The sequence below is a fragment of the Cariama cristata genome, unplaced genomic scaffold (genome assembly GCF_000690535.1).
Source record: "Cariama cristata isolate BGI_N322 unplaced genomic scaffold, ASM69053v1 scaffold36158, whole genome shotgun sequence".
Classification (NCBI taxonomy): Eukaryota; Metazoa; Chordata; class Aves; order Cariamiformes; family Cariamidae; genus Cariama; species Cariama cristata.
The window spans coordinates 1-11,942 of record NW_009632270.1 but is presented as its reverse complement, the minus strand read 5'-3'; the positions used below and the strand labels follow the sequence as shown (position 1 = coordinate 11,942).

The 11,942-nt window shown below is 46.0% G+C and overlaps 1 protein-coding gene across 2 annotated transcripts; it reads left to right on the top strand.

Moving 5' to 3' along the window:
• The first annotated feature begins 182 nt into the window (after nt 1-182).
• Nucleotides 183-7,295, top strand: CKB (creatine kinase, brain). 2 transcript variants are annotated; one of them, XM_009706287.1, is made up of 7 exons: nt 183-395; nt 1,505-1,659; nt 2,579-2,711; nt 3,621-3,792; nt 5,333-5,456; nt 6,180-6,369; nt 6,931-7,295. In XM_009706287.1, the coding sequence occupies exons 1-7, from the start codon at nt 203-205 to the stop codon at nt 7,107-7,109; spliced, it is 1,146 nt and encodes a 381-aa protein (XP_009704589.1). In that variant the 5' UTR covers nt 183-202; the 3' UTR covers nt 7,110-7,295. The 2 variants fall into 2 exon arrangements, with proteins under 2 accessions (XP_009704589.1, XP_009704590.1); XM_009706288.1 differs by lacking the exon at nt 183-395 and adding an exon at nt 836-1,023.
• Nucleotides 7,296-11,942: the final 4,647 nt, after the last annotated feature.

The window sequence follows — 11,942 nt, the reverse complement described above, 5'->3', positions numbered from 1 at the left end:
GGCGAAGAACTTTTTTCTTTCCTCCTTCCTGGCTCTTGTGGAAGGTGGTGTAGCAGCAAAGGTGTAAAAGGCATGGGTGGAACAGCAGCCAAGGTGACCTTGCCTGGGTTCCTGACTTTCCCCTGGGCAGTTCGGAGGCCTGCCAAGCCCCCAGTGATAGGCTTCCCCTCTTTCTCCCATAGTGACTGCGGTAGGGTCAGACATGCCCTTCTCAAATAGCCACAACCTCCTGAAGATGAAGTACTCTGCTGATGACGAGTTCCCTGACCTGAGCGTTCACAACAATCACATGGCCAAGGTGCTGACCCTGGACCTGTACAAGAAGTTGAGGGATAAACAGACATCCAGTGGATTTACGCTGGATGATGTCATCCAGACTGGGGTTGACAACCCAGGTAATGGCCGGGGACCGTTAGATCTGCATAACGATCTGTTCTCCCTCCTTACTGGAAGTGCTTCTTGACAATGGCACCCGAAGCTCTTGAGCTACTGAGAGGCAAATCTCATAAAGTATTGAGAGACAGCTCTGATCGCGTGGCTGTGTTCAAGGAGGCCTTGTTGTATCAAGCCATATTCCTTGCTGTGATCTGACGTATCAATTTCCAGACACTTTAATTATGTAACTGCTCTGCTAAATACTTTCAATCTGAAAAAAACCAAACCAAAACCCAAATGCCTTCTAATTACAACACAACCGGGGGAAAAAAAAAGTCAGCTTACTTGGCTGTTCTGGTCTATTCCAAACTGGTTATGTGATGTTCTCTAGCACTTCTATGAAAAAAGGGGGAGCAGATGTGTTTACATGTTAACATTACAGTATTTATTTTTACTCTAGCAATATCAAAATGGCCCAACTAAATAATCAGAGACTGCCTCCTGATGAGGAGTATCCGGACCTGAGCACCCACAACAACCACATGGCCAAAGTTCTAACCCTGGATTTATACAAGAAACTGAGAGACAGAGTCACGCCCAGTGGCTTCACCCTGGATGATGTCATTCAGACTGGGGTTGATAATCCTGGTAAAATGCGTTGAAAATATTCTGTGTGAGCCAGCTGAAGTAACTGGTGCTTTTGAATATGGTGACTTAAAACTAATCTTGTGGAGGTGGTATTTATGAACAGACTACAGAAATACAGCTCTGTAGCAGAAGGAACAAAAAGCAAAGCATGCTTGCTTATAGCAAAGCTTGATTGTTTAGTCATAAAGTTCTATCCGGTGGTCTAAATTAGCTAGTGCGGTTGGATGTGCTGTGCAAATTTGCCCTAAACCAAGCTTGACAAATGAGCGTGGTTTAATGGCAATGGCTATGAGTTTCCATAGCACTGCATTTGACTAACTGGATGATGTGTAGGATGAAGGGTCTCTCCAAATGTTTTTATGTAAGAATGCATTTCTAAGTGACTAGACCTACCACTAAAGAACTTGCCTGGTTAGTGCTGCGCTGGAGTACAGCCAAACATCATCCAAACTTAGCTCTTCTGACTTTATTACCACTCTAGGCCATCCCTTCATAATGACGGTAGGATGTGTAGCTGGTGATGAAGAATCCTATGAGGTGTTTAAGGAACTCTTTGATCCAGTTATTGAAGACAGGCATGGTGGCTACAAACCAACTGATGAGCACAAGACGGACCTGAATGCTGATAACCTGCAGGTATAGACTTTTGATCAATTACTGCTGCCTGCTGATCTGAGGACTGAGTAAAGTTGTTGGCAGCTTTCTAAACTGATTGCTTAGGCTCTGTCCCCTCGCTTTTACCCAGCACAGACCTGCAGGCTGTGTGTCCAGTGCAATCAGACTTAAGAGCTTGCTGCTGTAGGATGTCAGTGGCTGGGTAGAACCAGGCCACTGGCATGCAGCAGGAGCTTGCTTCATGTGTTGCTGCAATGTAGGTCATACCAAACACATTCAACATGTATTTCCATGAACTGTGGGCTGTAGTCGTCAAGCTAAACAACACTGTACTAGGAATCAAGGACTGTCAGAAAAGTTAACACTTTCTGCTATCTGATCTTGGATCTTAAATATCAGCCAGTGATCTCATACTGTAGAATAGATATTGTTGTCTCTAGAAGTAAGGATTTCTGGCCATTTTATGGATTTTGAATGTTACTGTAGACTCTAGGAATTCCTAATGCAATATTGATTGGCTAAACATAGGTCATCTTGAAAGTAAGAGACTTTGGATGACAATAGTGAATAATTCTTATTTGCAAGAGTAAACACCTACCTAAACAACAAGGGTTTGCCTCATGTTGATACCTCTAGACTGCAAATCTGAAGGAGTAACAGAAGCCCAGACTGTAGTCTGAAATGGACATAAAACTGATGGTCTGGTGGTATCCCTATCTTCTAGCACTACTTAGTAGCTGTAGCCTCAAAACAAGGGTTGTGTTACACAGATACTTGAGCTAATGCTGAAGAAAATAGTCCTGAAGTAAGACACTGGCTTACAGGCCAGGTAGTCAATATCTCAAGTAGAAGGTGCATGCTTAAATGCATGGGAGCTACATGTAGTTAGGGTAGGTAGCTTGGCAACAGGATTGTACTCACTGGTTTCCTAATCTTGTAGGGAGGTGATGACCTGGATCCCAATTATGTGCTAAGTTCCCGTGTCAGAACTGGTAGAAGCATCCGTGGATTCTGTCTTCCCCCGCACTGTAGTCGAGGAGAGAGGCGGGCTATTGAAAAGCTCTCTGTTGAAGGTAAAGTGAGAACTGGGTGCATGGGGGAAACCACTTATCCTTTGCACAAGAGGTGTTCTTTGCAGTTTGAAAATGGAGGCAATTGGCAGAAGCCACCTCCCTCAAGACTTAGTCTGAACATGGAGCCTTCCCTGAAGAAGGCTCATTACATTACTGCTGCCTCAGCATTGCAGTTTGTAGCTGAGAGCAAGAGCACATGTCAGAGGGAAGTTGGACTGCGTTAAGTTGACCTTTGCTGATCTTGAAAGCTTCTTTCTGTGTGTGTGAGGAAAGAGGCTGGTTCATCGTGGCTCAAACCTGAAATGTAATAGGTATGTAGCAACTTAAGGGCTTGAGTCACGGGTGTAGTATTTTGTGGCTGCTTTTAATTGACTTTCATTAACGTTCAGTTTGCTTAGAGGTGTAGTCTTGCTCCAAATGTGCAGTTTACTAGAGTAAGCCCTAGTTTTCGGTGGAACTCCTCAGCTGCAGGTTTTTTTTATTGCCTCCCAACTCTTAAGTGAGAGGAAAGGATATGCTCAAGGTGTGATTCTGGAGACTGAGAGTGTAGTTGTTCCAAAACCCTCAAGGGCAGGGTTACAGTCCTTGACTAGAATAATACTGTTTGTTATATTCATGACCTTGATTCTCCTTGGAAGAAAGTACTCTGCTTCTGCAGTTAAGCAGCAGTAATGATTCTATACTATGTGTAAGGGAACAAAGGCTACTTGTGTAAGCCTGGAAGGTGCAGACAAATCATCTGATACTGCCTTAAGTTCTGTAATGCTGCAAAGGCATTGCTGTTGCAGATGAAAGCAAGGGAGGAACCAAACCCAGCAGATCAGACATTGCCATGCTTTGTGTGTGGTCTCTAAAGTGCTGGGAATGTCTAGCACCTTTGGTCCCATCCTAAAAGTGACTCTCTTTCAGCTCTGGGTAGTCTGGAAGGTGATCTCAAGGGAAAGTACTATGCTCTGAGGAACATGACTGATGCAGAGCAGCAGCAGCTGATTGATGATCACTTCTTGTTTGACAAGCCAGTTTCTCCTCTTCTGTTGGCATCCGGGATGGCACGAGATTGGCCTGATGCCAGGGGTATCTGGTGAGTATTCCTGTAAGGGAGGAGTTGTACAAAGTCCCTGCAAAAAAAAAACGTTGGAGTTTTTGTTGTGGCTTGTACTGTTGGACAAAATAGCAGCTTCTGAACTCATATTACTGAATCTACTGAGAAGCTTGTGTGGGGTATCTTCTGGGGAAGTTGCATCTAAACCAGCAGAATTTGGACAAGTGTTACTATGCATTACATTGAGCTGATAGGCTAACCAAGCTGGCTTGGTCCTGTAACCAGAGCCTACCTATCCAGCACAGGTTAGCGAAGACCAGACAATAATTGAATCAGCTTATGAAAGTAGATCACTTCTAACAGGGTAGATGTGCCGCTACATTCAGCTCTTGTCCTAGGAGCTTAGATTAACTTGTGGTAACAAACCATAGCATTGACCTGATACTGGTTGCGTAGTTGCTCCCTTGTAGTATCATCATTTCTACTTGCAGAAACTCACTGATGTTGGGTTAGTATGGCTTTACCTGTACTAGTGCTAAGATTCCCCCCTTGCCCCCAGAGACTTGGTGACATGAGTTGACTGATGCAGAGGTGCGGAATGGAAGGATTCTGCTTGTCAGATGTAGGTCACCTACATAAAACTGCATCTCAGGAGCTTCTGCAGCATAATTAACTTGCTCCCTTGTAAGCTAAGGGCTAGGTTTTTATCAGCTGGAATAGTCCAATCTTATTACTGTAGCTGCTTCAGTACAACCCAGAGGAAGCACGCTTTGTTTCTGTAGGTCACCTTTAAGATTGCATCACCTACCTGCAGATTGCCAGCACTAGATAGCGCTGTCATCTGAGCATGACTAATCTGCAAGCTTGAAATGTAAAGACTCTGTCTGCATAAATAACTTTCCTCAGGTACTAGTTAATTTTTGATCCTAATCAAGCTGAGAAATTATCAGCATGATAAATATTGACGATAGTAATTGCTGCCAGCTGTGAGCCAGGACAAGAGGAGCCAATTGGTGTTCAGAGGTTTTTATAGCATCTCTGAAGAGCCCCAATCTATAAATTAATAGTGAAAATTCAACTTAGTTCTCTGATAAGGTGCAAAGTGCAGCTTAACAGAATCTGACAAAATTCTGATAAAAGACTTTGTTATACATTGTCAACATGGTGTCATTGAACATCACTGTTCAGGGCTGCCTGAAAGTCTGTACTGACCACCCTTCTGCAAACTCTGCTGAACAGATAAAATCTCTTAAATTTGTAAACTCAGGCCACAAGTGAGCTAGATGGATGACTGGATTTTAGGGTCTGATAATGTAAGACTGGCTAATGTCATGTTATTATTCATTCTGACCTGATTAGATATAGGCCAATTCAAACTGGCTCTTGAGCAGGGTAGAAACTACTAGCTTAACTCTGTTAGGTCCTGCATGGACAAAAGAAGTAAGATTAATTTCTTTGAAGGAGCAACTAAGTGAGCCTCTCGAAATAAAAGCTACAATGATGAGTAGTTTGGTGCTATTACAGTTGTCTTGAAAGTGTCAGGTGGGACAGACAACAAGTTGTTTGCCTTGTCTCCTAGGCACAATGATAACAAGACCTTCCTTGTTTGGATCAATGAGGAGGATCACCTTAGAGTTATTTCTATGCAGAAAGGTGGCAACATGAAGGAAGTATTTACCCGCTTCTGTACTGGGCTAACACAGGTAAATCAATATTGCCTGAGCTGTCGGTTCAAATGGTACATGTTTCTCTGGTTAGAGCGGAGAATGTGAACTCTTTCAAGCCCTCTCCAGAGTCCTGCATGGTGGTGCTTTGTAGCTTGGGTCTCTGGGAACACCCTGATGTTGTCCAGAGCTGTGAGGGCCCTGAAACCCCTATATTGGCAAAGCATCGTGGCTATGAAATCTAGAATATGTCCTCTGATGTGGCACCATTATCCAAGTGTCTAAACTGTACTTAAAGGATTTCTACATGGTTCTGTAAATCAAGCATTGAGACACCCTGGGTGGGAGGAGAAATTGCTTGAATGTGGGTGGGTAAAGCTGGACTGAAGTTTCTAGGCTGAATGCTTTTCTCAGCTTTTAGTCTTGATGTGAACTTGAGCTTTACTAGCCCCTTCTCTAATCCTAACAGATATGCCAGCTTGACATGTACGAGATCAAGCCTCCCAGCAGATAGTGACTTCAGATTTTGTAGTGTAGTTTAAACTTAGCCTGCCTCACTGCTGGGAGCAAGATTAAGGCCTTAAAAGCCCCTCGTTGGTGGCCTTTTTTCCAAATAGAGCAGGTTTATGTGACTGACTTAAATAGCTGTTCAAACTGTTGTGTCTGTTGCTATGTAACTGAAGCTGTAAATGAGCACTAATGGATGACCTACACCCTTCAGGCAGAGAACAATCTCTAAACATCAGTCCTCTCTATTTATAGATTGAAACTCTCTTCAAGTCGAAAAACTACGAGTTCATGTGGAATCCACACTTGGGCTACATCCTGACCTGCCCATCCAACCTTGGAACAGGGCTCCGTGCTGGTGTGCACATCAAGCTACCAAACCTTGGGAAACATGAGAAGTTCGGAGAAGTCCTCAAGAGGCTTCGGCTGCAGAAACGAGGCACAGGTGAGAGGTCATACAGTGTCCTAGTCAGGCTGCTGTAAGATGCCAGCAAAAGCCTGGCTACAGCCAGAGCCATGTCTTGGCTTACACTGGCAGTGCCTGTCAGACCATCCAAAAGGTAGCCTTGTAAAGTACACAGAGAACTAAGCCTTAAAATCCTGTCTTGGAGGAGCTGGAGATGCCAGTGCTCTGCTTATACCTTACTGTATCCTATGTAGTATTCTGACCATCAGATAAGGTGGACTTGGTGGCAGCTGTTCCTGTTATAAGCAGGGATGGGAATCCTGACTTGACTTCTGGCTGGGAAATAGCTACAATGGGTACTTCTGACTACAGGTTAGGTTGGTGATGGGCTAAAAGAATAAAGAGCTGGCCTAACGGCATGCTCTGTGGCTCATGTTGGCAGTCACATGCAGCTTTATCTCCCTGCATGTAGAAGGAGACAGCAGTGGCAGCTTATAAAGAATTGTCTTGCTGTGTTCCCACCTCAAGCTGGTGAGGGGAGAAAGGTAAACTCACCTGCTCTAGCAGTGATCAGTGTACTAACTAAATCTCTTGCTCCAGGTGGTGTGGACACAGCTGCTGTCGGAGGAGTGTTTGATGTCTCCAATGCTGATCGTCTTGGCTTCTCTGAGGTGGAGCTGGTGCAGATGGTGGTGGATGGTGTGAAGCTGCTCATTGAAATGGAAAAACGCCTTGAAAAAGGCCAGTCCATTGATGACCTCATACCAGCTCAGAAATAAAGCACTTTATTCTCATGCTTCCTAACTTATTGGATGAATAATAAAATGTCACTCCAATTCAAATCCCTGGGGTCAGAGCCCACTTAGTTACACTGTAGAGAAGTCTTCCATCCATCTGTGTTAGAGTTTATTTTTTTGATGGCTGAGATGTTGCTGAAAACAATAAACTATTGTTTTGGCCTGAGACGTCTTAGATGTGTTAACTGAATGTCTTTGAGATTTAAGTGACTTGGTTTTCTTAGGCTAGATGGGCTGGTTTTGTGTGCTAGCACATCTTCCTGGCTGTGCTGTTGCAGTCTACTTGAGTTGGAGTGTGGTTAAAGCAGTTTCAAAAGTGAACCTTTAACTTGACTAGTTGCTATAAACTTGAGAACTAGTGTTAAACATGAGTCACTGAAAACATGCCCTACCTCCAAGGCTTTGACTTGTGCATCTGCTCATGGCAACTGTAAACTGTCATTACCCTGACTGCAGCAAGCCAGGCTGACTCCTGTAAGGGAGGGGAGACAGATCTGGGTACAAAGGGTTACTGTTCTCAGACAGGTCCTCCTGGGGCTGCAGGGCAATGCTCTGAGGTCAGGCTTCAGCCCATAATAATACTGACATTAAGCTTGTTTGTGGGGAGGAGATCGTATCTTTAATCTAGAGGTGTGCAGATAGTTGGTGTAAACAACTAATTGCTCTTTTGGGGGTTAAGAGTGAGGTGAAACTTAGATTAAACCCATCTCTAAGTAGTTTCAGGTCAGTCAGGGAAGATATTGGGGTGTAAACTGCCAGTTACAGGAAAATACCAGGTAACTGTAGCTTTCTTCAGCTGACTCTCGTTTGCCTGTGCACTGGTTGTCCCATGAACCTAAAACCAAGCAGTAGAGTCAATTAAAACTTGCTAAATAGTTGGGGTTTTTTTTCCCAAACTGAGTCTGGCTTGCAAGCTCATGCTGTTCTCTAGGTGTGAGTTTACAGTGTTGTATCAGGTAGGTCTGTTCTTCAGAATGGCTGCAGTCAGCGTACATGCGTGCTTGCTATGTGGAAGCATCCCATTATTAACATACAAGAGCAACATTTTCCAGAAGTATCGATAGCTAGGAGCATCGAACCCTTAGTAACAACAGCTTTTGCAGCTTGTGCAACCTGGGAAGCAGATAGCACCTGCTCTACCTGCTGCTAAAACCTGGCTTGTATAGAGGGAGTGTGAAGAAAGGTTGATACACAGCTTCACAGAGTGCAGCTTTATGTAGGTTTGTGTAGATAACTGAAGCTTTCTTTTGTAGAGGCTGTGATATTTCTAAGGCTGTGATTGCAGGCTGTCACTTAGCTGAAGTGATGATTCCAGTTGGGGTAAGCTAATTAAATTTTGGCGAGGGAAAGGCTGAGTGAACATCTCAGATGAGGTGTTTTTTTGTTGTTTTTTTTTGGTTTTTTTTTGCTTTTTTTGGCTATGTGATTGAAATTTAAGTGGGTAGGGAAGGGGAGATCACATGTAAGAGTTTTGTTCCGTGCTGGGTGATGTTCCTGTATTTGAGTTAATCAGCACAGGGATTTTTCTGTACGAGGCTTGTGAAAGCAGGGAAGGGAAAATGGTGCAAGAGACAACCAGTTGGTTCTGTATAGATTCTCCCTTGCTGTGCTTCATGTCACTGTTCACAGACGCTTGGCAAATAGCTGGTGCTGCATCCTGTAATCAGTGTTCATTTAGTGGTGCCCCTCCTCAACATGGTGTCGTTACTGTGCTCACAGCAATTATCTAATGAAAGGAGGTGCCTGCAAACTTGTCTATTTTTTTCTAGCTATATCAGCTGGACTAATAAAAACATCTCTCTCCCTATGCATCTTGTTTCTCCTATGTCCTTAGCCCATCAGAGCTGCTACATCTCTCATCTTAGCCCCTGGGTCCCTGCAGTCTGAGGCAGGACCTGTAGCTGGCTAAAACATTATGGGCAAAGCAACAAGCTAGTCTTGAATGCTTGCATCTAACTAGAAAATACTTCTTTTTAATTGGTTTTCTTTCCCACCCACCACCTTTGCTGTGTTCCCTCCTGTTGCTGCCGCAAGGAATAACACGACTGTGCTTTTGTTTCAGCTTGTACAAAGCAATTGAAAATATTCCAGAGAGCGAACGTGTCACGGCAGAAGGCTGGACGCAGTGACCTACTACCCCAGCTGGGACTCACTGTGTTCAAGAGAGAAATTAAACCTCCCACCCCCTTGCCTTAAAAGCTCTGGTTTGATTCTCGGCATTACTCACCGTCGTGCCGTGGGTGCCTGCCGTGGGTCACTCAGATAGGGCGGCCGTATGAAGTAGGTCATACGGAGTGGCCACTTGCTTGTGCCTCGGGCACCTGAAATTGTGCTGGGCAACAGCAAGCTGCCACGGGTCAGGGGTGCCTCGGCCTTAAACTGAGAGGAGGAAAGGGAGGTCATGAATCGCTGCTGTGATTTATACAGGGGAACTGCAATTAGCCTTGCTGGCGGAGCCACCCATGTCACGTAGCTTTTGGGAAGGACGCGGGAGCTGGCGTGGCCGGCGGAGCCCTCTGGATGGATGAGTTCATGCCCTGCATCACACCCAGCGGTGATGGCATCATTCCTCACCAACCCTGGAGCAATGCACGGGCTTCTCCGTTGGCCAAAAAATTGCTGACGATGTGTGGGTGCGGGCTGGGGGCGGAGAGGGGCCAGGAAGGCCTTTGGGCCATGCAGGCACATGCTGCATCTCTGCGCTTTCCTGTGAAGTACCAGCTATTTTCTCGCTTAGAGATTCGGCAACAGCATTCGTCGCTGCCATCCCGCTGCCAGGGAGAAGAGCTGAGCTCTGCTGGCTGTAAGGCGGGCCTAGTGTTGCCCTCTTTCGCTGCCTTCGCGCGCCCTGCTCCCACAGGTGGCCATGTTGTTCCTCAGCTGCCGGATCGCCACTAGAAGTGTATACTGTTTTCATAATGTTTTCGAGGGGAATTTCTTTTTGTCGTTGTCTTTTTCTTCTGAACATTTCTGCTCTCCTGAGGGGAGCAGCTGCCTAACCCTGGCCTGCGTGCGATGCCCATGCAGGGCGATGCCTGCGCTGGCAGCAGCCAGCCCGCCCCGTCCCTTCCCTCTCGGCACGCGTGGCACAGGCAGCACGTTGCCTGCTGGGCCCCAAGGTCCTTATTCAAGAAATCAAGCTGCTTGGGAAACCATCTGCCTCTCACATTACACTTACTGGCAGTAGACTGCCCATAAATGCTCTTTATTCCACTTTCGTGCTGTCTACTGGGAAATTATACGTGGTCTTTCGCCCGCTTGTGGACTAAGCCACACGGAGGATGGTGGTAAGGTCAGCATTACCACATCGCCTGTGGGCACCCTGCCATGCCGTGGGAAGCTCCCACGCCTGAGTGAAGTGTTCAAGCTGCCCACACACTCCCTTGTGCCCCCAGCCAAGCAAGGGGACGAGACGGCTTCTTCATGAGGAGGTCCAGGTGCTCCAGGGAGGCCCCTGCTTCCTGGGACAAGGTGGCCAAATCGTGTGACTTCTCTTTCACAAAAACAAAGTATGGAGCAAGGTGGTTTTATCTGCTGGACGCCTGGTGAGACCCCTGCCTGGGGTGTGGGAGGCTGCAGCTTGAGTCCTGCCCACCGCTGGGGATCCTCGCTCAGCTCGGCTTGGCGTGGCTCAGCTCAGCTCAGCTCAGCCCCAACCACAGCCGAGGCCAGGGCAACACTTTCCTCCAGCTTTCCATTTTGCCCAGTGTAATTAATCCATCACTAGGCCAAGAAGAAAAAGGAAGTTGCTATTGCCTAATGTCTCCGGCACCCATCTGGGAAATGAGGAGGTTTAGGCTCCAGCCTGTCCTCAGATGAGCATTACCATATTTTTACGCAACGTGGAATAGCTTGAGCAGGAGAGTTTGAATGATTTTTTTTTTTTTTTTTTTTAATTTTTTGCTCCACCCACACACCCACACACAAAAAATGTGGTAGCGTGGTGGGTAGGGCACTTTTCTGGGAATGGAGACAGCATCACAGTCTTTTCATCTCCTGTTTGCTTTTCTTTTTCCCCTGGGGAAGCAGCAGGCCAGCAGGCTCCTTTGGCTCCTCTGCATTCCTTTGGCTAGTCTGCTTTCCCACCTCTTCTAAAAAATCATAGTCACAAAGCTGGAAATAGCCTGAGTGACCATTTGCTCCAGCCTTCTACCAGTGGGACATGGCACTTCTCCACCATCCTGGGGCTTTGGTGGGTTTATTTGTCCCTAGTGAAGGGGGAGGCAAGCTGAGTGGTGGGGGAGGACACCCCATAGCCTAAGACGTTGAGATGAGAGGGTAATCAGAACCAGGCCTCTTGCATCACTTGGCCCTCTTCCCCTCTCTTTTGACATGTTAGGGTTTATTTTCTTAACAGAAATTAACTAGAAATTTTTCTTACACAGAAATTTCGAGGCCCAGCCCACTTGCCCTGGGTTCCTGGCCCCACAGCACCTCTGCCTCAGCGGCTGCAAGCCAGCGGCCACCGCACGGGAAAACCCAATGGCTGCAGAGGTGTTTGTATATGGAGATATACTGTGTTTCCCCTGCCTTTTGAAAGACCATCTTTTTTTTTATTCAAACCCTGCGTAGAGCCAGGTTGAGCTCATCAGGTGAGAAGCCTACACCCACAGTGTGGGTCTAGTAATTAAGTTGGCAGTGTGGGCTCAGACTGGGATTGACAACTAATGGGGAAAATTTGCATTACCAGACAGGGTAAAAATAAATAGAGATGCATCCAAATCTACCAAAGATTTTTGTTTTCCTCCTCCATCCAGTGAGTAAGACTATGAGAAACCATATATATATATGTATATATATTTTATATATATATAT

Coding starts and splice junctions, on each gene's coding strand:
- CKB (XM_009706287.1), top strand. CDS start 203: ATGCCCTTCTCAAATAGCCACAACCTCCTGAAGATGAAGTACTCTGCT. Junction 396..1,504: donor GACTGGGGTTGACAACCCAG/GTAATGGCCGGG, acceptor TTACCACTCTAG/GCCATCCCTTCATAATGACG. Junction 1,660..2,578: donor TGAATGCTGATAACCTGCAG/GTATAGACTTTT, acceptor CTAATCTTGTAG/GGAGGTGATGACCTGGATCC.